Source organism: Boleophthalmus pectinirostris, unplaced genomic scaffold (assembly GCF_026225935.1).
Source record: "Boleophthalmus pectinirostris isolate CB_2022bp ecotype Guang Dong unplaced genomic scaffold, ASM2622593v1 HiC_scaffold_616, whole genome shotgun sequence".
NCBI classification, from domain to species: Eukaryota; Metazoa; Chordata; class Actinopteri; order Gobiiformes; family Gobiidae; genus Boleophthalmus; species Boleophthalmus pectinirostris.
Window position 1 is genome coordinate 439 of NW_026571452.1, and position 24,562 is coordinate 25,000.

At 40.1% G+C, this 24,562-nt stretch overlaps 3 protein-coding genes across 3 annotated transcripts; 1 reads left to right on the forward strand and 2 right to left on the reverse strand.

Annotated features, from left to right (window-relative positions):
- Positions 1–208: 208 nt before the first annotated feature.
- Positions 209–6,158, reverse strand: LOC129411970 (mitogen-activated protein kinase kinase kinase kinase 2-like). Its single transcript, XM_055164367.1, has 4 exons — positions 5,812–6,158; positions 1,162–1,219; positions 550–640; positions 209–306 (listed from the first exon to the last, which is right to left on the reverse strand). Exons 1-4 carry the CDS (start codon positions 5,902–5,904, stop codon positions 234–236), a joined length of 315 nt encoding a protein of 104 aa, XP_055020342.1. The 5' UTR covers positions 5,905–6,158; the 3' UTR covers positions 209–233.
- An 897-nt stretch (positions 6,159–7,055) lies between these two features.
- On the reverse strand, positions 7,056–13,478 carry men1 (multiple endocrine neoplasia I). The gene is made up of 10 exons (XM_020936466.2): positions 13,335–13,478; positions 11,671–12,152; positions 11,395–11,603; positions 11,195–11,323; positions 10,996–11,036; positions 10,832–10,919; positions 10,607–10,743; positions 9,394–9,538; positions 9,066–9,224; positions 7,056–8,563 (listed from the first exon to the last, which is right to left on the reverse strand). Exons 2-10 carry the CDS (start codon positions 12,104–12,106, stop codon positions 8,021–8,023), a joined length of 1,887 nt encoding a protein of 628 aa, XP_020792125.1. The 5' UTR covers positions 12,107–12,152; positions 13,335–13,478; the 3' UTR covers positions 7,056–8,020.
- Positions 13,479–14,121: 643 nt separating this feature from the next.
- LOC129411971 (cell surface glycoprotein 1-like) lies at positions 14,122–24,556 on the forward strand. The gene is made up of 3 exons (XM_055164368.1): positions 14,122–14,370; positions 18,166–18,213; positions 20,779–24,556. Exons 1-3 carry the CDS (start codon positions 14,280–14,282, stop codon positions 23,106–23,108), a joined length of 2,469 nt encoding a protein of 822 aa, XP_055020343.1. The 5' UTR covers positions 14,122–14,279; the 3' UTR covers positions 23,109–24,556.
- Positions 24,557–24,562: the final 6 nt, after the last annotated feature.

The window sequence follows — 24,562 nt, forward strand, 5'->3', positions numbered from 1 at the left end:
CGGCTGATTAATCAGGTTACCATTTTAGTGCTGAAATCGTGGAAATGATTTGAGTGAACTTGGCTTAAATATGCAGGGTTTGTGTTGCGTAAATTAAACAAAACACAACTCCAGGTGTGTTTTTGATGGGGGAACATTATAACATAAATCAGAAAATGGCTCAACATGGGCCCTTTAAAGTAATATTTCACTACACTGAGCATGTTCAAAGTAATGAGGAGTAATAGTAGTGTTCATGTACAGTGGTAAATATCTTGTAGGGATCCTCCTCCGCAGTACTCCATGCAGATCCACAATTTTGTGTTCCTTAAGGAGAAACAAAACAATTTTAGTGTTGACATAAAACAAACAGATTCAGCAAAACACAGCATGAGATATTACTAGACTATACACCAATTATGTAAAGTGGGAGAGGAATGAGACAGCGTAGGCTCAACTCCACATTTCTATTCCAGATGTTTGGGCAACAATTTCAGAGCTTTTTCCTTTCAGAATTACATTATGTATCATGATTTTAAGTATTTTATTTCTCCATTAGACTTTACACACCTGTGGTAGCTGCCAAAATAGGCCACAATGTTTTTGTGTTTGCACTCCTTCATCATGGTGATTTCCTGCTGGATCGACGTGATGTCATCCCCTAAACACACAGGTTAAATGTGCATTATGTAACTTTTTGTAGTTGGAAGTCCATCACCTGTTTGTCATTGCTCTACCTGGAATGTTCCACAGTATGACATTAAACAGCTCTGCCTTTACATTTATTCAGTTACAGATGGTTTTATAGCTCAAAAATCCCTAGAAAATCAAGCATTCTAACTGTGAGCGGGGTCGCCTCTCCACAGATCTGACCTGTAACTTGGTTTGGTTTGGTCTCCGCTAAGATAAAAAGGTTTAACACCATACTGTGAAACGTTCCAGACAAAGACACAATGCACCTTTTTAAGTTAACAGAGTAAAATGAAGACAAATACATTTTACCTCAATAAATCACGATTAGGTCTATATGTTTATGTTCTGCACAATATTTCTTCTAAAATGTCTTTTGCATCTAAGGAATTTCTCTAAAGGTTATTCATTACAGGGTCTAGACTAGCAGAGTGGGACATATGTTTTAGAAAATAGTAGTTGTTGGTGTTTGTTAGTTGACTGTTCGCATACCTGGGTCCAGTTTGACAATCTTGATCGCCGCCAGTTCAGATGTCCTGATGTTACGAGCCTTGAAGAAAAGAAAAGAATGTAAAATTTCAATACATAGGTTTTATTTATCAATTCAAGAGCAATATTCCAGTGATGAAAAAACAGTATTCAGAAATTCTCGACCTTCTTAAAGGAGCCATATCACGAAGCTTTCTATGAAATGTTATTTCCTCATCACAAACAGACCTGGAGTTGTTAAGACTAGTCCTCTAATATATTATACAAATTATACATGTTCTATCTGTAGCATTTTTTGCACTATATATAATTTTATGATATTTTTTTTATGCATTGGTTGTTGGGAATTTTACTATTTATATCTTGTATCTTGCATTTTATCTGATCTTAAATAGCTTGTAACTAAAATCTGTTCAGCCTACATGTCCCATCATGCACCAGGGGACTGTAGGCAAGCCCATTGTGAAAATCTGACCTACACCTGTGACTTTAAATCTGCACTGTGACGGCCATCTCGAGTTTGCCCTGATGAAGGCCAAAGAGCCGAAACACTTTGGCGTGATTTGAACTTTATCTGCCATGTTGTATTAAAGGCTTTTTATTATTTTGACTTTTTGAGCGCCTCAGTTTTTTCAACTTTGTATTTGAGACTGGTCCCTACCAGTAGCCAGGGTGGCCAATTTCATTTCTCTCCAACGACTAGGTCAGGAATCAGAATACACTAGACGATTCGTAAAAACCCCGGAAGTGCAAGTTTGGGCACCAGCCAATCAGCGAAGAGCCATATGTTCTGTGTTGGCAACGATTCCTGAGATCGAGGATTTAAAGTCGGAACAAAGAGAATGTTTGGTAAATTTTATCAAGGGGAAAGACGTTATTGCCCTTCTTCCTACGAAGTGAAACCGGCTGATGAATCAGGCTAGCTGTGTTCTTCTCTATAATGGAAAACGCTCTGTCCCACATTGTGATATCATGTGGTAAGACAGGACGTGCTTCACTGTGTTTTTAAACTCCATACATCTTCACTAGAATCAGCTGGATCATTTCAGCCCTGGAATTGCCTATCTCTACTGAACTAAACGTAAATGGTAGCTGTTAACATGAAAACTACCACTACATGACATCACAAGGTGGAACAGAGCATTTTGAGTTTTGGAGATGTAGACAGACTAATAATAAATGTTTACTCATGAAACAAAACGCAGCTCTGGGTATGTTTTTGACAAGGTAATAGCATTATATTATGGCTTAAAGTTCACAAGAGTCAATTTTGTGTAATATAGAACGTTTATGACATGTTAAAATGTGTTATCAAGATAATTTAGCACTTGCCATTTATTTTATGGACTCCAATTTGCTCTTTTTGCTGACTAGTCTCGTCTAGTCTGATGAAAAACCTTCTTGGAGTTCTGCCACAGATCCTCCATCAAGATAAAAAAACAAACCTGGGCCTATTTCCAACTCCAATCTCTTGACAATAGGGATCTATTATTAGGTTAAGACAGTGTCTTCCCTTACGTTTAACCTTGGTGTGATTCACAACACAGACAAATGCTACACCAGACTTTTCTCTAATGAAAACAGATGCCAGGAAACATCATTAAAGGAATAAAGCAACATTTTTATACATTAGATTTATTAAAAACATTCACAAAGGGAAGGGTGTGCTCTGTGGGACTCGGAAATAGATGCATTTTTATTTATCTAAACTACTCCCGAAAATCAGGGAACTCTAATTTCACGCTTTTACAGTTGGTTACTTCCTACCTTCATCCTGTTAACATCAGTCATCCCCATTCACCGGGGTGTCTGACGTCACATGTCCACAACAAACAAAACGGCGACCAATCAGAAGCAACGCTCACCTCAAAACAATCTGCTTAGCTGCATTTACTTCCTGTTTTCTTTCCTGTCCCTGCACTGAGCTTCCTGTGACAACCCTGATAGTCATGTCTCCAATGGGTTCTGCATGTAGCGGAGCCTGAAATAACACGGGGTCATATATATGTGTAACAGGGGAAGGAAGTTTTACTGTACTTTGATCATATGCCCAAAATGGACTCTTGGTTAAAGTACAATACCCATGTTTACGCCATATCGGATAACTAAATTCTGAATGAGTTGAATCAATCTGTGAGCATAAAGAAGGAATATAAAAACCTAACTTTTACACAATGCAGACAGCAATTTTGGTTAAGTAGAATTAGCAGACAATGGTTCAAGCAAAGTTTACAAAAATGTAAGTTAGTCGAAAATGAGGAACAATACGGAAAGTCTCACTTGACTGACATCGACATCACTGACACCTGTCTCTTGCTATTTTTGTTACTTTTTAAGAATTTATTATTACAATTTATATTTTTGCTCTTTGTTATTATCTTATATTGTGATGTGTGAGCTACTGTATCCAAATAATTTCTTTGTGAATCAATAAAGTTTGTCTAAGCCTAACTGGAGTAGACTAAAATGCCTGCCTATCCCATACTTGAGTGAAAAAATAAGATTTGCATCACAAAAGGAAACAAAATTTATGTTGTAACTGATAGCTAATTGATGTTAGTTAGGTAAACAATCTATGCTTAACTTAATATTTGCAGTTTTACCGTTTAAATCGCTTTTCCAAAATATTGAAATATTCTCTACTGAAAACTTCACTTCAAAAGGCCTTTGCAGACTGTAAAAAACAACCCTGGCTTTCACATTTTACTCAGGGTCTCTTAAAAATAATAAATCAAGAACTGAAACACATAGGCCTACTGGTAAAATTCATACAGAAACAAAAAAAGGAAGAAGTGAGCTATATGGCACCTACAACTGCGGTAAAGAAAACATCTCAAATCAAACAGAAAATGCACACCAATGTCTTTGCAGAGGTGCAAATGCAAGGAGCAGCAAAAAAAAAAAAAACCTGCATTGCACACTCAGTTGGCTGATATCCAAAAGTTTTTATGTTGAGATTACGTTTTGGCAAAAAACCTTCATCAGATTATTTCTTTTTTCGTGTGTTGAACCAGGACCAGGTGCTCATCTTTTCACCAGAGATTTAAGCAGAGATTTAAGTCACTATGACCACACAGGTGAATCAAGATTTACAGCAAGATGTAGCCGTCCAGACACATGATTACAGTGGCTATGTTTGCATGTACACCAAAAATCTGACCATTATCTTATTATTACTATCTTACTATTAAAGACTGAATTGTATTTTGTCTTCCAAATACAACAGTTACTACAAAATCCATGTATTGTCTGACACATGAGAGTGTTTTTGATGATCAGATTTGTTTTGTATATAAACACACACCAAAATCCTGTCTTCGTTATCTGATTATTAGTTATCCGATTTCTACTAGCCATGTAAATATACCCAATACATCGAAATAAAATATGCAATCAAGAGCTAAAGTTAATACAGTCATATTCAGCACAGTGAATGTAATTTTTTATCAAATACACGTCAACATAAGAACGGTTAACCTCAATAGTAGTGTAACGCGTGTACGTCTGTGTAAGGGCAGGCTGGGAAACACGTATGTCATTCATCACAAGTAGGCTCTGAGTGAAGCCCTCAGCCTCTTCATCACGAGGGGTCTCCACTGTGAGCCCACTCAGTCACATGTCCATCACCACAGCACCAGTGGGACGTCAATGTGCAATTGTCTGAGAAGTAACACTGCTTTCCCCTTGAATCTAATGTTACACCTATTGTTTAACAGCAACAATTGTACTTTTTATGACTAATGCTGGGTGTGCATTTGCAAGAATAGAGTGAAGATGATAGTTTTGTACACGTAAAAATGTGTTATATTTCATCAAATAGTACCAAAAAAGCTATTTCAGCCACCAGGTAATCTCACTATACTAACAGGGCAGGGACAGAAATGACCATGACTGAATTCAAAGTAGAATTTGATGAATGTATCCGTGGGATATCTGTAAGACCTACACATATCTATCTATCGTATTTATTTTTACATTATTTTAGTAATAGGTTTGATCTTTTTGTGATGATCATAATTCAATTGTAACATGCTATATGGCCTGATCAACATTTACAGACTGCTCCTAAAGTCCATCATCACAATCTGCACAGAAGTCAAGTGCTTCACTGTTACTGTGACAACATGTAAATGTGATGAAGGTGGTGATGAAGATGAAAATGTTATGTTTGAATAAATTATTATGAGAATTATGATCAAAGTGCAGCCCAATGATCTTGAGGGACTGAGTGGTAAATTATAAAAACATGATGGAGGGTCAAATTGTGACCCATGGCCCATAAATTAGAGCAGAGTTAACGAGGAAGTTTTAGAGAAAAAAACAATGCAATTGTTCTGCAGGAATGGATGCACACAGGATGTTTGCATCCTGACATGAAATCCTCAAGAGCAGCCTCTCTGTATGTTCTAGTGATGCAACAGGCTCAGGTTCTTTTAAAGGTTAATTAAATCACAATCAGTCTAATTTAATTTCATGTAATTGTTTTTGCTCATCCAGGTTTTGGCAACAACGCAAAAGCGTCTCCAACAGTGAAGTTTAGTGAAGTGGAGTGGGTGCGAAGGGAGAATATTTGTTCATGAACTAACACGTCCCCCGGAGCTCTGTCTTTTGTCCCGCATCGCACTGACTGGGGTGAAAATCATGGCCACTCACCTTGAAAACATCTCCATAAGTGCCGCAGCCGATACGGTGGATCAGCTCATAGTCATTCAGAGGGTCCAGGAACGACACCCCTATCCTGTCCATGTCTGCGTACCCCTGCGGGCGCTGCGGTCCGGGCGGGCGCGGGTCTCTTCACTCGTACATCCCAGCTGTTGTTGTGACCTGGAGGCGAACGCTGGGTCTGACCAAGAGGGGGGCAGTACTGGTGGGGAAAATAAGGCTCGTGAAAAGGCTCCGTATCGATCAGCCGTGAGGGCACACGCTGTTCACGCACAGAGGCACCGCACTCCACGCGACGACAACAGAAGCACGCACTACAACCCAGAGGTGCAAACAGTCCGAACTGGCGCTGGAGTCCAATACGCATGAGCAAACACCTCCCACACTGTAAAAAATGTGTCCATCTATCAGTGCGCTGGTTTGGCTGCAGGTGAAGGGAACAATACAACAATGGCCTCGGGCTCCAGGAGACTGTCGCATTTTTCTACTCACTAAAACTACTTATTTCTGTACAGGATTCAAAGAATGCACGGTAATGTATTGAAAAAGTGGTGCAGATGGATAGGGAGACCAGATTTTCACATTTCAAAACTGGGACACACCTGGACTGGGATGTTTGGCAGAAATAAAATTGTGAAAAGAAGGTTTAAGATTGTGCTTTCTTGTGCCAGTCATAGTTTAGAACTAATTTAATGTTATTTTAGTCCTAGTTTAAGTCAAAAATAGGTCCAAATGGGACATCTTTTGCATAAAACTGAAACAAATCACTTGTTTTGTATAAATCTGCTAGGACAGGGGACACAGAACTCAAAACTGGGACTGTCCCGGGTAAACAGAGACGTCTGGTCAAACCTCAAAACCACTCATTCAAACTGTAGTTGCAACTAAAATATTCTTTTTTTTCCCCTTCTGATAATTAGGCCTAATTTCCTGGTTCACTTTAAATCCAAATGAGCCACTCCCAGAGAGTGCAGAGCCTGGCTGTCACTGATCTATGTCCTTGTTTCAGTCGCATTGCAAAAATTCCAAAGTGTGACTAGGGTTTCAGTAGTTTTTCCTTGTGCAGTCTCCTTAATGCCGAGTGCTCCATGCAGCAGAATCAAGCTATTGTACCTTGCTTCTTGTATATCAAATTCTATTGTGTTGGTGAGAAGAGGAAACCTAAAAGAAGTGATCTTTAAACAAAATATGCTTGAAATGATCCACCGTAGACAATATGCAGGCACAAAAGCGTGTTATTTAATCAGACTTTTATTTCTTGCAGATACAAAAACAAGTCATGGAGCGAGTCTTGAAGGACCACCTATTGTGCCCTCTTTTCAACAGTGCATGGTCTTTCAATTTCTTCTCTTCATCGTTAGAAACAGGCCAAACTAGCAATTGTCAAAACTAGAGGCCACCTACTTAATAAAATAACAAATGTGAAGTAAGGCAACATAGAGCTATAGCAGAAAGAAGCTGTAGACAGAAGTGGGCAATGTTACACAGTAACTAATCTAAATCAATCACTTCCAAGGCTTCAGTTGTCCACAAGTCAGTACAAACTGATATTTACACAACTGACAGGAGAATGCTGGCTGTCCTCATCACTTCAACTTTACTTCAGACACATGGAATAGAACAAAAACTGAGAGCTGTGCAATTGGCTGCCAATTAAATAAACTATCACTATTACCACTATTACAACTACTAGGGCTGCACAATAGAGCTCAAAAGTACTACATTGCCAAGTCTCGCAAAGAAAATCTTCTGTGTTAAATTACATTTGGAGCCATTACTATTCCTACCAAAAAGTCAAAATATTAATCAAATATTTACTACTCCATCATTTAATCTAGTCAAATTGTATTTATAAAAGTGTTTAAATAGCACAGAACATTTAACGTTAAATTTTGCATGGCACAAATTTGCTAAACGACAAGAAAAAACATAAATTATGTAAACATTAGTTGCAAATTCAATGCAATTATTGAAAATTATTATTTTAAATGTTTAATATTGTGCAGCCCTAACTACTGCGACAGCTAGAAAATGAGGCAGATGTCCAGGAAGACTAATCCCTGGCCACTGTGGAACAAAAATGAGAGTTGATATGCTGATCTATTGCTAGAAAGTAGAATATTGACCAAAATGTTGAATGAAAACACTGATAAAAGGTTCAGAAACAGTGTCAGACGTTTCTAGAGTTCACAGTACAAGTCTACAGAGATTTGCGCTGGCGTTTGAGGAAGGACATGGAGTAGTCCCCTGGAGGGGTGCTCTTCTGTCTTTTCATCTGGACCTGGGACTGTGCTGTGAGCTGCAGCTTGATGGCGCTGGAGTTCACTTTGGCAGCGCACAGCAGCTCCTTCATGCCCTTCATCTTCTCGCTCTGGAATACGACAACTGGCCCAGGTGAGGAGCTGGGGGGTATCTGCTGCTGCTGCTGTTGTGGCGGTTGTGGGGGTGAGAGAGCAGGCTCGGGGCTGGGGGACTTGGGCTTTCCTTCATTGTCCCCTGACCGGACGCCTTGGGAGGAGCGCCGCCGACCCCCTCCCTCGCCCACCTTTTTGGGCTGGACTGTTTGAGCAGGTGGGGCTGGGGGGGAGGTGGGAGGAGCGGGTGGAGGGGAGGCTCCAGGTTCATCCAGTTTTGTCTCTCTTCTGGGGACTCGTCTGCGACCCTCACCGGGGTTGTCACTGGATTGGTCATCGTCATCCTGGGACTCCAGCTCTTTTGTCACAATGGACACTTTCTGACGCACCTATAAAGAAAAAATGTTAGTGGAATCAACACATATACAATATACGGTATACAAGTCAAGAAAATTCCACTACAAAAATATCAGCAAAAACAAATAGCCAGTGGAGTTTCTGCAAGTTGGAAAACAGCTGAGTCAGACCTGCACTAAAGCTAATTACATTTCCCCTGGCAACAATACTGGTTAGGCAGCATCATCTGGCACTCCTGAAGACTGCAATACATTTTAATCATTTATACCATGTTGACATGTGGATTCACTAATTACTCATATTTTATTGCTACGTTTAATATATACAACTATTTATCTTATTTGAAAGATGTTGATGACGTATTCAACTGGTATCACACAGATAAAACTGTAAATGTGAAACTGTCACAGTCAAAGGGCTTATGAACTTTCCAGTTGATAGGAAGGGCGTTTTTCCATGACCTCTGTTATCCTTCCTCCTTTCTTTTTGGATATGACCTGCATATTTATGGTTTCTCAAAATTATTCTAGTCACCTGAGCTTCAAAGCGGCTGAGACTCTGCACCAGGTAAGTAGCCCAGCCCACATGAAGGACCGGTGTGGGGCTGCCCTCCTCCCATTTACAGATTCCATCATAGAACCGCAGCAGGTGAGCAAAGCATTCAGAGTCCTGCAGGGCTGTTTCCTGCTTCTCCTGAGGGAGGACACAGAAAATAATGTTGAATGAAAGTAAACAGATTGGCAGTTTAAATAAATAAAGTAAAAATAATACATATTGTTAAAATTGTGCATATTAGTTCATGGTAGTACAGTTTTATATAGATTAATTTATTGTATATTTCTTGGTTTTGTTCCCCTCGTACCTTGTCTGCTCCCTCTCCCCCTTCAGCTCCCTCCCCGGTGGTCTCAGACGCAGCCGCCGTCTCCTTGAGCAGGTTGGGGATGACGTCATTGGCGATGTCAAAGAACTCTTTATAGATTTCCTCATCTTCTCGGAAATAGTTATAGCTGCGAGAGAGAACGGGTCGCTGATTAATGACTGAATAATGGTCGGAAGCAGCAGCATCATTACTTTAGGTGTGAGATGAGTAGAAACAAATGTGGATTAGTTTAAATTTGGCTGAAAGGGTAAGGCGTTACGTACCCATGCCTGAATAATTGTTGATAAATAGAATTAATAAATGTATTCTTTATGAATTAAGTCATTCTCCATGCTTCGTGGCTAATTAAAAGTGTAGTTATTGTTAAGTGTTGTCACGGAATGTAATGTTTGACGATCAATACAAAACACAGGAATCTGGGTAGGTTACGCAAGTCCACCATGAAAGGCAGATTTTGTAGAAGCTGAACCGGAGGGGGCAGGAAAAGGAAACTCCTAACTATGGAGGGAATGTGTCTTTTGGTGAGACAATTATATTTTTAGTCTTGTTCATGGACATTGTGTTTAAAAGGGAGGGGGAGCAAATAAACTGGTGTAGGGGATTGCCATGCTGGACAGTTTCCCTGGCACCACACAAGCAAATACTAATAAAAGTCTCGAGTCCCAAACAGAATTAAAAACTAAATTATTCACTCGAAAAATATGTCACTCAGTGATTTAATTTAAATTACTGGTGAAAGTTTATCTGTTAGAAAATGAAATTAATGAGCAAATACTGCCACCTGGTGTCAGTAAGTTGTATATTGTAAGTGTACGTTATTTCTGGTTTTAATAAGGAAAATTATTAAAGCTACTAAGACAGCTCTGTTGCGCCACATAAATAAAAACAATGCACATTCAAGAGCTACTTAAGATTGCTAATGATCTTCATTTACTTTTACTATGTTCACAAATTGCAAGAGGGAATTTTGCTTTTATACAGAATTATTAGCACAAATAATGATAGCATTGATGTCACAACGCAGCCATTTCAAAGTTTGTGGAAAAGTTTTTTTTTTCCATTCTTTTCTAAATTATCTTGAAATGCAAGGGTAAGTTTCAGTTTCTCAAAGTTTATTTAAAATGGCAGAGCATATATTTATTTTAGCCAATGTTCAAAGCCTTCATTTGAAGTTGTGAAAAGGGCAGTGACTCACTCCTGCATGACCTGGGCCGCTTCAGCCCAAGCCTTCAAAGCCTCGCGTACATTTCTGTGTCTGTAGTGGAACCCGGCCAAGTACATGTACGGGTAAATGTGCTCGTTGTTATAGTGCTTCTGGGAAGAACTCACAGCCTTGAAAACACACAAACAAGTCCAGTCTTTATTTCTCATATCTCATACTTAGTGTAAGCCCTTTAACCAGCGCTGTGGTGTGGTGTACCTTAAGGTGAATATTCAGTGGGTTCTCCTTTCCTGGGATGGGGTCCTGGTCTTCAAGGTCTGCCAGTGTACCCATGGCCATTGGATATCTAAACACCCAATTTCAAATGATAATACAACACATAAGCATTCACACAGATCTTAGCTCGTAGCTTTGCAGCTTACCTGTCTAAGTCACCTCTATCGTACAGCAGCCAGAGGAGTTTCTGTGGAAAAAAGTACAGTTGTTTAATTAGAAATACACATGAAAGAAAAGTGACTGTAACGAATATTTAGCAACAAGCTTCTGATTGTGTACATTGCTTGTTCCACTATGTATTAGTGTTATTTTCACTATATTTATTACACCAGATGAAATGTTTACCTGTTGTAGTCGGAGCAGCTCGGAGCTGTCTGTGTGCAGGTCCAGTGAAGGGTTAATGGCACAAACCATAAAGGCCACCTCCATATTTCGATCACATTTCATATAGGAGCCCTTTAAGTATAACCAGCTCTGTGCCAAAAGCACAGGTTGTTAGATGTATTGCATGACACGTAAACCTCCATCAGCATTTGAGACGTTACCTTCTCATTGACTCCTGCTGTTACAGTTTGCCCTCTTCGGTCTTCGTTTCCCTTTCCATGCCATGTCACCTCTGCAGTCTCCTCACCGTTCTTCCCAAAAATCACCCATGCGTGATCTTCAGACAAGGCCAAATGGACATCCTTCAGACCTAGGACCTGACACGCTGCCACCACAGCAAATGCTACACCAGAGCTGTCCAGTTTGGTACCTGGTTTAAATTAAACAATAAAAGATTACACATTTTGAAAGCAGCTGATATAAATAAGTATTCTTACCAGTGATGAGACTGAAGAGTGACTGAATGTGGGCCCTGTCTTTAAAATATGATCGACTTAGACTGTTCCAGATGACATCTGACACTTTTTTGACCAGTTCTCTGCTGGAGCCAGCTGCGGTCCTCCGATACTGAGACAGGTCCACAGCTCCCCGGATCTGTGCAGTGAAGCGCTCATACAGAGCAGAGATCATTCCCAGCTCCACTGTTGGGAAGCACGAGCTGGGGCAATCCGGCTCTAGTGGCTCAAAGCGAACTCCAGGTACATTTATAGGAATAACTCTGTTCACAGCCAAGAAGTGCTCTACAAAACCCAAGACCAGAGAAAGGAGGGCCAGGTCCGGCTCAGGCCTCGAGAGCTCATACTCAAATAATTGGACCACTCCATCAATCCCACGCAGGGGGAAATGCTTTTTTTGGGCTGAGTGCAATCCCATATTTGCTGTCTGTCACACAAGTCTCAAAGAGCGTGGCAATCCTCACCTGTGAAAAGGCAAACCTATTTTATTAATATTTATTCAAAATCTTTATATTTCCCAAAAATATGTTTTTAGATATAACTGTAGCAATTAATACAAAGTAATTATTATAGTATTATTATTATAGATTAGTGTCAGGGAATTTACCCTAAGACATCAAATTACATTAAATAAGACACACCAAAACGAGACGGTTAAAAGTAATACTTGTGCAAGGAGAGTTGGGGACTGCCTGCCCCTGGCTACGCTCTGGCCTACTCTGCCCCACAACTCTCCGAACACCCATTTATTCAAAATCATGACACAGATAAGGTACAATACATGACATCATATTTCCCAAAAATATGTTTTTAGATATAACTGTAGCAATTAATACAAAGTAATTATTATAGTATTATTATTATAGATTAGTAATATAGAAATTATGATACAGAAAATAAAATACACCCTGTGTAATTACAGAGGTATGTGCATAAGTTGTACAAGTAAGTTATTCTATAGTAGTAGACATCAATTTGCCAGACTTTCGTCACACAAAGTTTGTTGGATTTTGGTTTAATTGGCCTTTTTAAGTGTCAGACTGAATTTTGAACAAGTGAACGTTGACCCAGACAGAGAGCAGCCTGGTTGCGTAATGGTTACATCAATGCTTTGTACATAGGGCTTAGGTTAGTTCTATGGCGCTGAGGTGGGCGGGGCACCTCTATAGCTGACTGCGTACATTCACAGTCTACGTTAACCAAGGCTTTATTCACACATACTAAGAACTCAAACTACATAATTACACTTACGATCCAACCAATTTTGCGTAATTTTGAAATGTTAATATATAATATTTGTGTCTTATATATTATAAATTAATTAAATTGTTGCATTATCTTCGCCCAAAGAAAGGTCTTACATAGATTCATAAATGCTAATCTGAGTTAACAAGCGAGAGGAAGCAAAAGCGAGATGTTAGAGCTGTAGGAAACGCGCTGAAAAGACTAAATAGTACATTGAATGGAGGCTAGTATCAGCTGCCGCTAATAAGCTAACGGAGTGCTAGTTAGCTCAACACATCTCTTTAGGATCGGCGCTTCAAACGAGCATCTTTACAAAAATCATATTATGATATTCAGGTTTAAGGCAAACCCGTGAGCTATTATCGGCACCGGATTTGGCTTCTAAATATAAAATTACATACCCGTTTATTCACATCCTCAACCACATGTTTTTGTTTGTTTCCCCTTCTTTTGCCGCGCAGTTCAGTCTGCCAGAGACTCTTTTGACGTACGCTACGAGCCCCCAAGTTTCCGTCACAATGCAGATCTAACAATCATCTGCTGCGTCAACGGCTTTGTACTGCCAGGCCTTTTGACCACATCCAGTCACTTATAAGTCACGCATTTTACCGCCCACATTCTGCAGTTGCATGCAGGGACTTGTAGTTCACAGTATATTTCCTCACAACGACTACCGACAGAGGGCGCTGCTCAGCTGCATACAGGTAGACGATAGAACAAAGGTAAATCTTACTTAATAAAACAAACACTATTATACTACATATTTCAGAGGTTATAAAATGGAGTCTTACTCGTATACGCGATGAGAAGACGGTAGATTTTTCTTAGTTATACTGTCTAAAAGTAATTTAGTGTTCATGAAATGTAATAATGTTGTAATGTAAGTATATTTCTGTTTGGCTTCAGGAATATTCCTATGCGTGTTATCTGTTCTGTTGAAAGTAAAGCTTATGCTTAGTTATTAAATAACAAACCCCACACATAATAGCGCAAATTAATAGGATTAAGTTTAATGAACTAAGTTTATGAGCAGTATCAGCAAAGTGAGCACAAATAAATCCAGCACACGTTGTACTTGTACACAGTTGGCTCGTTTCTGACTCTAGAGGAGACAGTAAACGCCTCCCAGCCGACATGTTTTCCCCTCCTCCAAAGTGCGCCTTGTTCCCTCCATCTCCGCGCTCTCTCAGTGCTCGGACTGTGCGTGTAGGTGCGGAGCCAAGTCCCGCTCTTGGGGAAATTTTAGGAAAGTAGGTCGAGTTATAACGTTCAACGGACACTTAACACAAAAATAAGATCAAAAACATTTCACGGCTTCTGTGCAGTTGGTTTGAAGCTTCAGTAAAATGGACCCGATGACTCAATCCGCCCAGATATCTTCGTCGCAGGGGTTTGCCGATGGACACAATTCTGCTGCCAAAGACTCAAAGATATCCGGTAAGAAATAACTATGTAAAATATTTAGAGCCCCACGTACCTTAAATTGCTTTCATGCCACATTGCCAGGTAAAGGACCACTGGCTGCCCTTTGGATCTAAATATTCATGTATTTCTTTTACTGCTGGCCTGTAGGCTACTCATGTTGGTTAAGCTCATTTTAGCCAATATAGGAAACACCTGTGGTGGGTGACATGCGGACAGACTGTCCTGCGAGTCTTGGTCTGACCAATGCTGACCAAAGCTGACCAATACATAACACTGTAGAAGTCCTCTTATTTATAATTCTCATATAAAAAGTCTATAACAACAGCGGCGATTAAACATTCAACCCTTGCGCCTCGTTGTACCACAGAGCTATATGTTGCCTGAAAACACTGTTAAAATCCAAATACCTTGCATAATAAATAAATACATAATGGCCAGTGTTTACAAAATGTAAGGGAAATCTAGGCTTGTCTGGTTGTTAGGCTATATGGTCTTAACGCATTATGATTGACAAAATAAATGTAGTTGGCAAACATTTGAAGCATAATAAATTATTATCTGTGGCAACTGAATAGAAAAATAATTATAAGAACGAAATGTTACGGCGCAGCACTGCAGATATATTGTTCCTGGGCTGAAGCCAACACAGGGAGGACCTCTTAAAGGCGCACTGCCCGTTTGTGTTGGTGTTTTGAACATGGTGCCACCTCCTCCCTGAACAAAAGCTTACACAGAATCAACATTATTCCTCGTTTATTTCCCTTTAGCATTACCGATGAATACCAGAGTAATTTTAGCAGCCATCATCCATGCAGACAGGTGCATTGCTAACAAAGGGAGGTGCCAGACTGATGCTAGCAGGGCCTCTTGACAGCTTATTGTGTTACAGGCAGGGAGTGGCATCTCCAGCATCAGACTATGTTGTTGGACCCCATCTGAACTCGATAGATTGTTGTTGATCCACCAGGCATTTGAGATGAAAAGGATTGTATGTTTTGAAGAAAATGCACATGGTCCTGATGCTGCGTTGGTCAGAGAATGTTAATCTGATGTTAAGTTTCATGTTGCACTGTGAGACAAAAATGCACTGGTATAGATTTGACATTCGTAGTAGAATAGAGTCTCTTTTTAGAAATTAGGAGGTATATTGTTAATAAATGGCAGTCAGTCATTAAAATGTAGATTGGACTCTCACCAGACCACTTTAGAATGATAGTTAATGTTAGTCTTGTTTTTAAACTTAAATAAATACAAGCTCTCACTCACAGAAGATGTACACAGTGGGAGACGTTGCTTCTTAAGCTTAACATATTGCCTTGCAGCCAACTGTCATTTGACAAAAACAATGTGTCACTTGAAACATCCCATGACAGATAACAGGCATTCGATCTGCTCAGCTCATGGGAGCCCTGCTGAGTCACCAAAAAGCTAAATTGTTCACATGCCAAACTACTAGATAAATTTTAGGATTCAAAAGTTATTCAGTTCATTGTTACTTGGCTTGCATTTTATTGGAAAATAATAGAATTTTTGTGCTACATTTTCTGAAAAATAAACCATTTCAAGATGACAGGCCGGTTGGATGTGTGCCCTTTTATAGTGTTGTTAAATGAACCTTTATTTTGAACTGGATCTCTGGTATTATGTTCAGTGCAGCACAAAACTGCTGCTGAGCCCCGCGACCTGACCCCCAGTGTAATCAGATCCACTTGTACGGACAGGGCAGCTGCAGCACACAAGCATTATCACACCACTGCTGATCCAGACCAGGGCTTAAACAGTTGTGAAGAACACAAGGACATTTTTATTTTTGTAAACTTTGTTATGTTCAAGGCCACTAACTTTACCAGGTTGGGCTAGACAATCTGTATTTTTGGAAAAGAGAAAGAAAGGGCTCATATCAAAATAGACATAATGACTGGATAGTTTTCTGCACTGGAATGACCAAGTGTGTATGTTGAGTTAAATGGTCATTTGGTACTAGAGTAAGTGACATTTGTAATTCTATAATTCTTCTCTGATAACATTGCAGCAGTAGTTCAATGTGGTGAATACATGGCCCATCATAGTTTGCCTCTGTCTCATCTTTTTACTAGGCCTAATTTGTGATACACTCTCCTAAGTGACACGAGTCACAGAGGAAGTGGCACACTTCAAAATGAGGACCTCATTACTCAAACCACGTTGTTACAGATCTCTACAGGAAGTCGGCCATGTTTAAAAGATCCCTGACTATTTACCCATTGTACTTTTGTGCAAAAGGAAAAGCACAAGGTTGGGGCAAACACTGCTGTTCACGTCTGCACTTTGGTGGAATGTTCTGAGCAGATTAACCTTTACATGACTGCAGGCATCAACTTCAACCTCACATCCCACAATCTGTCAGCTTCCTGTGGGCTGTCTTATCCCTTTTTCTGCAGCACAGTATACCAAATGTGTTTTTTCAAAAGCACAGACACCCCATTTGGCAAGTCATAATGTAATATTCAACAATCATTTCACATTATTGTTTACCTTTGTAAAGTTCTGCTCATGTATGATGTATTATGATGTATCCAGCGTTGTTTCTTTGTATCTTTGGTCAGCTCACTTCCATCTCAGAGGCTCTGCCAGTTATCCTCAGAGTAAAGCTTTCATGGGCCATGCCACTGTCACAACCACAACCATTGATCGCACTCCGCCCTAAGGCCAGAGACAGAGCTGCCAGTGATGGACTCAACACAAATCTATGGCACATACAGAATATCCCAAAACCAAAAAGCTTGATCTAAGTACTATATGTGCACTTGTCTGGGCCGGTTAAAACCAGCTGTCTTGGAAACAATGCCAGGCTGCAACATGTTTTTGGCATTTTTTATGTTTATGGGCAGTGCATTGTAGGGCTGCAAATTAGTTTGGATCTGTTTTGTCAGTTGTTCATTTCTATTGTGTTTCCAGAATTTTTAACATAATCTTTGACTGGTTAAAGAAAGGCTTTTTGATTGATCATATTTCTATATTAAGATTATTTTTTATTTGAAATCATAAAATATATGTTCTCTTTTCATGTTTAATAACAGTGCCGTTTTGTGGTAAAACGAGTTTTGCAAATCACACAGGTTTTATCCTCCATGATGTCTGATTATTAAAAAAGTTGAAACCTGGTACTTCTTGTACTACTTGTATGCCACATTTTTCAAATGAAAACGTCTGGCATATGTGCACAGAAGTTGTTGGATCTCTATTGTGGTCAAAGAGCAAAGGTGTGGCATTTGTAGAGTTAGTTGTGTGAATGTGATTCAAAGAATGTGGTGGGACATCCCCAACCTGCCCGGCCTGTACCACTCAGGATCACGGAGCAGAGGCACCGCACCCCCCCCCTTCTCCAGACACACCCCCCTCTCTCAAACCTGACTCAGTGCAGCCACTTGCCAAGGTCACTGGGTCAAATGTTTTAGCTCTAAGCTAGTTTTCAAGCTCTCAAACATCTTACTTTTACTGAGGATTACTAAAGATTCTCTGTGGATCTTTAACTGCAGCCAAAAACAGACATATAATAAAAATCTAAATAAATCATTTTAGCAACATCAGCCTGGTTATTATGAATTTAACTACAGGTTTGTTAAAATGACAGCTTTTGTGTTGATTCATTTGATTCATTTTCACATTCGTCTGCTGTTGTGTGTAGACTAGGATAAGTTGTATAGTTACGCATGATGCTTCTCTGGTGCACAGTTGTTGTGGCTGACTTTATAGAGGCTGGATAAGTCTTGTCTTAAGTGCTAGGTTAAGAGATGATCATTTTTGTGTCCTTTTTTATGTTTTCAGATTCCTTTCTTTCCTCTTCGCCTGTATCTCTCATTCAGTCTCCTCAAGGCAAGTGTCTGGTTCTTTCTGCTGCTCGCCTGCTCCTCTTATCTCACTCTTGCTGGCTTGCTCTCTTCATCCTGTATTTCTAGTGCCCCTCACCTGCTTGCATTACAATATGCCCAACCAAGCAGCCCAAGATCAACACCTGGAAAGTCGACCCCTTAAACCCTGTTCCTTCAAATCTCTCAGATGCTCCTCCATCTGTTCCCTACAGCCAGTAACAGCCCTAATTGTAGGTTTGGCTGTCTAATTTGTTATGATAATGATGGCTTTTACTCTACTCTACCTTACGCAAAAAATATGTTCCTTCACTTAACCCTTTAACTTGTATACCTCTGGCCTGCTTTTAATTGTCTAAATCTATATTGTCATGTTTTATAATGTTCTTCACAATAAAATAATCATGTTTTTAATTTTATAAAGCTTTTGTACATATGCAGTCTGTTTTTATCCATTCGATTCTATTGAAATTAAATAAATTCAGCACTGTTTCAGCATGGTAATCATACAAACTCTAATTACTGAGCAAAATCTGTCAATTTTGACTGTTCCATTAGTTAAACCAAATCAATTCATTTAGAGTCAGAGACTGAGCTCATGCAGTCAGAGCCCTGTCAGCCTTTCCTGCCTGTGAGTATTATGTAGGTCACCAGCGCTACACCAGGTTCAAGATAATCCCAAGATTGCCACTTTATTTTAAGAAAGCAGGGAAGTTCAGGTTCACAGCATGCATATCCGAGCTGAATCTAAAAATGGATGACAACGATGTCCCACTGGGGTGGTTTTGCCCTTGTCTTGCTCGAGTATTGGAGCCCCCCACTGCCTTAGAGAATGAGGGGCACTGGAGAATATCTTCAATCAGTGATTTGGATGGCCTTTGCTTTTGGCTGCTCGCTGCCCCCAACCCACAACCTGCCTTAGCCTTAGGCTCTGCATGTTTTCATGCCACTGCATAGACTTTATCAGGTTTCCTTTGATCAGTTTTGCTTATCCATCTTGAGATTCATTTTGAATCATGTTAGGTGGTGGATAGAAGAAAAGGAGTCAGGATTTTGTCTAAAGCAATGTCATTTTGTGGGGACTACTGTTTTGATCCTACTTGGTTGACTAAAGACAGGCCCTGTGCAAAAACAAAAAGGAGACAAGGCATGGTGAAACTATATAGTATCTCCATGATCTGATCTAAAATGCACACAAAAGGTTAAATGCTCATGGGCAATAACGTCCATGCAAAACAGAAAAATAAAGTTAAAAAAAAAAAATCATACATGGACTTGTCATTCCCAAAACTCCAGCTCACTCACTCAGTTCCTTCTTTTTTCTGCTAGTACATCCTCATCATCCCAATAAAATAATTAGTCGAACAATGAATTGACTAGGGGACCATAGCTTTTGTTTGTTGCTGTGAATGGTTTATAAATTTACGTTTTTTTGGCATGTTGGTGTAGAATTGAAACATTTCCATTTTAGTTTGAACACAGTAAAGGCACAATAAGCTAGTCTTGGGTCTTTTCTATGATATTTCTAACAGAATAGCGCAAACAGAGCACTCTTTTCATTCACCATTGCATAACTTGGATGACCACAGACTGAAAATGGATTACATAAAACTGCTGCTCATTTGGCACACAGTCTATGACTAGAGGCACACTTCAAAGTGTGGCTGTTAATTTTGACTTAACCCACAGCGGTGATTATACAGCTCCCTCCATATGTTTTGATGATTGTGCGGTTCCTTTAACACTCACAGCCATATTTCGAGTTGTTCAGGAATTTTACTACAATGTTTGGAAGTCCATTCATGTGGCTCAGCCATAACAAAGCCTTATTGTAGCAATGGTGATGCCTCTATCCAGGGCATTGTAGAGCAGTCACTTTAGCACCAGTCTAGAATTTTGTACATTAGAGGATCACCATCGATAAACACATTCATTTCTTTCCTAGTGAAGGAATGTAAAGGAACAGGTTGACTATTCCAGTTGGTGTGAGTTTCCTAATATAGCACTTTGCTGCTAGCATGAAGGCTTAGCATGACTACTGGAGCAGAGAGCTAAAGAGCATGTGATGTTGGAAACTGTGGCTTTAAGAACATCCTCAGACTTTTGCCATGGGCCACTTACTCTGGAGTCTGGACTATATGATTTAGAACTAACATCAAATAAACATTTTATTATACAAATTTATTTTGATTTGTGTATTTAGCTTAACTTGAAGGCAGAGTTGAGAATAATACTGCTGGAATGTATCACTCATGTTTGAATGAAAAATGTCCTGCACCTAAAAGAATCGACTGCACACAGTCACACAGACTCCTATTGGCCACCACCGGAACATTTATTAAGCCAAATGTTTATTTACTGCTTCCAGTTGGCCTTCATTTTGACTTGCCATGCCAAATATTAGTTTTAAGAATTAAAAGTTGCCATGCATCAATAAGTATGTCATTCATATTTTTTGTCATGCCGCAATGCATGAAGCTTGATCTACAAAGATGACAATAAGATGCATGGATATAGAATGTTATATTTGTGACCTCCTCCTCTTTCCTCTTCACTGTCCCACTTGATGCAGACAAAAGGGTTCTTGGGTCTGACAGTGAACTACACTTCACACAATCGACTTCCTCCTCACATGGAAATTTTAGCAGTCAGTCAGAGGACCAACCAGACTCTCCAATAAAGACCTCACCTGTTTCAGAGCGCATCAAAGCACTGGAAGCACTTGCTGCAAAGAAAAAGGAGCCTGATTTTCGAAGTGACGGTTATTCACATTATAGAGATCGTCACACTGACAAACGTTCTTCCATTGAGATTCAAAAAGCTGCTTTTGAGAAAAATGAGAAAACAACTACAGCTCCGAAAAAAGGCAGCTCCTCAGATAAAGAATCCCCAGACTCTCCATTTGAGGTTCTTGGAGACTGTAAGCAGCTGAAGGAACTTGAAGAAACTGAAGAGTGGATGAAGGCTCATTTACCTCCAGTGCCAGACTTTCATTCAGATGACATTACAAAAAGTCCTGCTGTTTCAGAAAGCATTTACTCCACACATGAAAAAGAAAATGTCACACCTGGTGGGTCTGCCTCCTTTGCTGGTGTCCCAGATTCTTTCATGGACTCTCCTCTTAAAGGTGAAAATCTTGAAGCTGTCCCTGTTCCCCAGAATCCATATGCAGAGGAGGAGTGTGATTTTGACCTTAGCTTCTTGCCTACAGCCTACATGTGGAATCAACAAGAAAAAAATGATGATGCTGTGGTTCCGATGTCACCTGATACCCTTGTGGGGTCAGCTCCAGTATCCTCGCCTGAGCACATTGAGAAAAACCAAATGACCTGTGACCCAGACCCACCAGAAACAGTTGAAGTGGACAGCTCAGGGGAGTCTGATGATACTGTGATAGAAGATGGTGTTCCTGTTCATGCTCCAGCTTCTTCTGAATTTGAAAAACCCATTTGTTCTAATCTACCCAAAGACGACAAAGAGACTCCACCTGCAAAATCTGAGAGGAAGCTTATGCAAGTTCCAACTATCAATGTTATTGAGACTGATGAGCCTAATTACAGCGACGAAGAAATGGAGCTGGAATTGGAGGAAGTCGAAGAGCAAAATGTTGAAAAGGCTCAAGATATAAATAAGCCTTGTCCTGATGATATAATTTCTGAAAGCCAGTTTACAGAGGGGTATTCTCCACCCTCCTCACCAGTGGAGTCTGACACGGATAACTCTCCTGAACACAGGGAACAAGAACCATCTCATGAAGCGGCTCTTCAAGGACCACAAAGGTCTCAACCTGCAGATGACTTCAAGGTGCAATCCAGGGATTTTGGTAATTTGCCAAATAATGATCCTGAAGACTTTTCTGATCATGATGATGAGTGGGGTGACCAAACGATGGATGTATCAAATCCTGTCAATGCAACATCTGATCCAGCATCCACCAAGCCAAAAACAGATGAAACAATTACAGAAATCACAGACACTCCATTGGAAGCACACAAACCCCAAACCAGCTTTCTACATGATGAGATCTATGACAGGGAATCCTTTGATTATGATTACGATGCACCACCTTCTCCTACAGATGATGGTGATGACAGTGAGCCAGATGTGGCCATAGATCAGCCTTACACCAACCCTTTCCATGTCAATGCTGAGAAAAACAGCACTCAGAGTAATGCTAGGGACACATTTAACTCGCAGAATGACAACACTTTTATCACCCAGGATACCGTCTCGAAAAAATATCCACAAGATCCTTATTCTATATTCTATACTGCCCCAAAGAGTACCAGTGAACCAGATGTTGATAATGTAACCCAGAACATTAATCTAGATGACAATTGCAATAAAATCAAAGACCAGAACAGTGAAACACAACATGCTGAAAAAGATCTAATATTGGTGACAAAGGAGGCCCCTGACTGCAGTGATGTATCAAGTACAGAGCCAGCAGACAGTTTTGTGCAGTTTATGCGAGAGTGTCTAAAGTCAAAACAGGATGAAGAAACTCAAGGTGAGGATGATACCACCTCAAGCAAGATGGACAAACCGATTTCTCAGTCTGTAGTTATGGACCTTGAACAAGAGAAGCTCACAATTAGTGCGCTTAAAGAACTTGGAGGCAGTCAAGAGGAAGAAGAGGTGGAGCCAACACTTCAGTCTGCTAAACCCAACACAGTAGAGCCCAGCCTTGCATCAACACAGCACAACACACAGTCTCCTTGTCCCTCAAATACCCAGACCCCATGTTCCCCCTCCTCCAACCCTGCCCATGACAGCACGTACGCCCGAGAGGTAGAAGCCATCGATGAATGGGTGGCAGAAGCCTATCATCTTGCTGAGCATGTCTTGACTGCTGTACTAACCCACTTATCAGGTAACCTCTTCTTTCCAAACTTTAGCTAACCATAGAAACCCCTGCCTTGACCAATAATCTAGCTGCATGCACTTTAATAACATAATAAAAATTCCTAATGTCTCTCAGTTTTTGAAATCCTGCCTGGCATTTCTTTTATTACGCCAATATCCATAGTTTTGTTGACAACGATAACTTAACTTTCTGTAGGACTAGACAAGACAATAAACACATTCATATCATTTTAACAGCTGGTTTTAATATTGTCGCAACATGATGAGAAAATGTTTAAGGCTTATCATGTCATTGTGCCAGTCATTCAGCAGGCTGTTGTCTTCTGTTTTACTTATTGGACAGTTGTTGGTGGTTTAATTATGGAGCTCAGGTGTTGGCTTACAAGGCTCAGTGCAGAGTCAGTGGTGTCGGGTTTCCATCTTCATTCAGCAAACAAACCTTGTCAAGTTCAATAATAACCGTAAAACAGCCCACACGTTTGGTTCTACATTAGTGAACTGATGCATAAAATATCAGTTCAATTCATTCAGGGTTAGCACATATTAGTGGTATTTTGGTATGGCATTCACATTTATTAACTAGTTAGTGGTAAGCGCTAAATGGGGTTTGTGTTACTGCTGTGTGGACAGAGTGAGCCCCCACTGTCACTTCTGCACAAACCCGATCTCTATTGCACACACACTGGGGCCCATATAGGCAGCAGGCCTCCAAACACACAGTGGTGCAATGTGTGCTGCCCATACTTTATCCTACATGTGGGCAGTGCTGTTAAGGGCCTGCTGAATCACCTCAGTCCTGTACATTTCAGAAAGTCTGTGCAGATTGTGTAGATCTGTGTAAATGAGGCAACATTTATATCCTAATAATCTAGTACTTTATTGTTGCATCCCTGTCCTGGAGCTGTTGCTATTTTGGTGCTCCTCTGCACTGCTGTCACAGCTCTGTGGGTTATTAGGCGGGTTCTTTTGGTTAGGTGAGCCTGTATTTTAGTGGGTGTGCAAGTTGTCATGGTGGGTACAGGGGATGCTGGTTTTGTTGGAGGGTCTGCCACTTGCTTATCTCCATTATGATACTGTTGCGTTGCCTGGAATGCTCCACAGTGTAGCATTTACTCTTATCTATCGTTCATTAAATTCCAGGTGTTTCTATTGCTAAAACATGCATTGAGATCTGACCTGTAATTTTGCCTGGTGTTACACCTACTTGTCTCTTAAATCTTTAATCTCTCCTTTCATCATCTTTAAGGATGGAGAAACCTTGTAATGACCTTGTAATAATTTGCATTTATGAAATGAGAGCTTTAAATATAATATAAATCTGATTTTTAGAAATTGGGTGAAAGGTCATGAAGATCCCACTGAGTTGGTTATGTGTATGTTTACATTTGTGTGAGGCTCTAAAAGTTTGGGTCAGTGGAATTTTTGATCAAAAATATAATACAGTGGTTATGAGCTGTCACTGTGTTTGCGATTTGAGCTTCAGATTTAGC

What these genes read in the sequence shown, in the direction of transcription:
- LOC129411970 (XM_055164367.1), bottom strand. Translation starts at nt 5,904, where the DNA reads ATGGACAGGATAGGGGTGTCGTTCCTGGACCCTCTGAATGACTATGAG. An exon ending in CTTATGGAGATGTTTTCAAG is followed by an intron (nt 1,220 to 5,811) that starts GTGAGTGGCCAT and finishes CTTTTCTTCAAG; the next exon opens with GCTCGTAACATCAGGACATC. An exon ending in GATTGTCAAACTGGACCCAG is followed by an intron (nt 641 to 1,161) that starts GTATGCGAACAG and finishes CTGTGTGTTTAG; the next exon opens with GGGATGACATCACGTCGATC.
- men1 (XM_020936466.2), bottom strand. Translation starts at nt 12,106, where the DNA reads ATGGGATTGCACTCAGCCCAAAAAAAGCATTTCCCCCTGCGTGGGATT. An exon ending in ACTCTTCAGTCTCATCACTG is followed by an intron (nt 11,604 to 11,670) that starts GTAAGAATACTT and finishes AATTTAAACCAG; the next exon opens with GTACCAAACTGGACAGCTCT. An exon ending in TCAGCCGCTTTGAAGCTCAG is followed by an intron (nt 8,564 to 9,065) that starts GTGACTAGAATA and finishes TTTTCTTTATAG; the next exon opens with GTGCGTCAGAAAGTGTCCAT.
- LOC129411971 (XM_055164368.1), top strand. Translation starts at nt 14,280, where the DNA reads ATGGACCCGATGACTCAATCCGCCCAGATATCTTCGTCGCAGGGGTTT. An exon ending in CAAAGACTCAAAGATATCCG is followed by an intron (nt 14,371 to 18,165) that starts GTAAGAAATAAC and finishes TTATGTTTTCAG; the next exon opens with ATTCCTTTCTTTCCTCTTCG. An exon ending in TCTCATTCAGTCTCCTCAAG is followed by an intron (nt 18,214 to 20,778) that starts GCAAGTGTCTGG and finishes CACTTGATGCAG; the next exon opens with ACAAAAGGGTTCTTGGGTCT.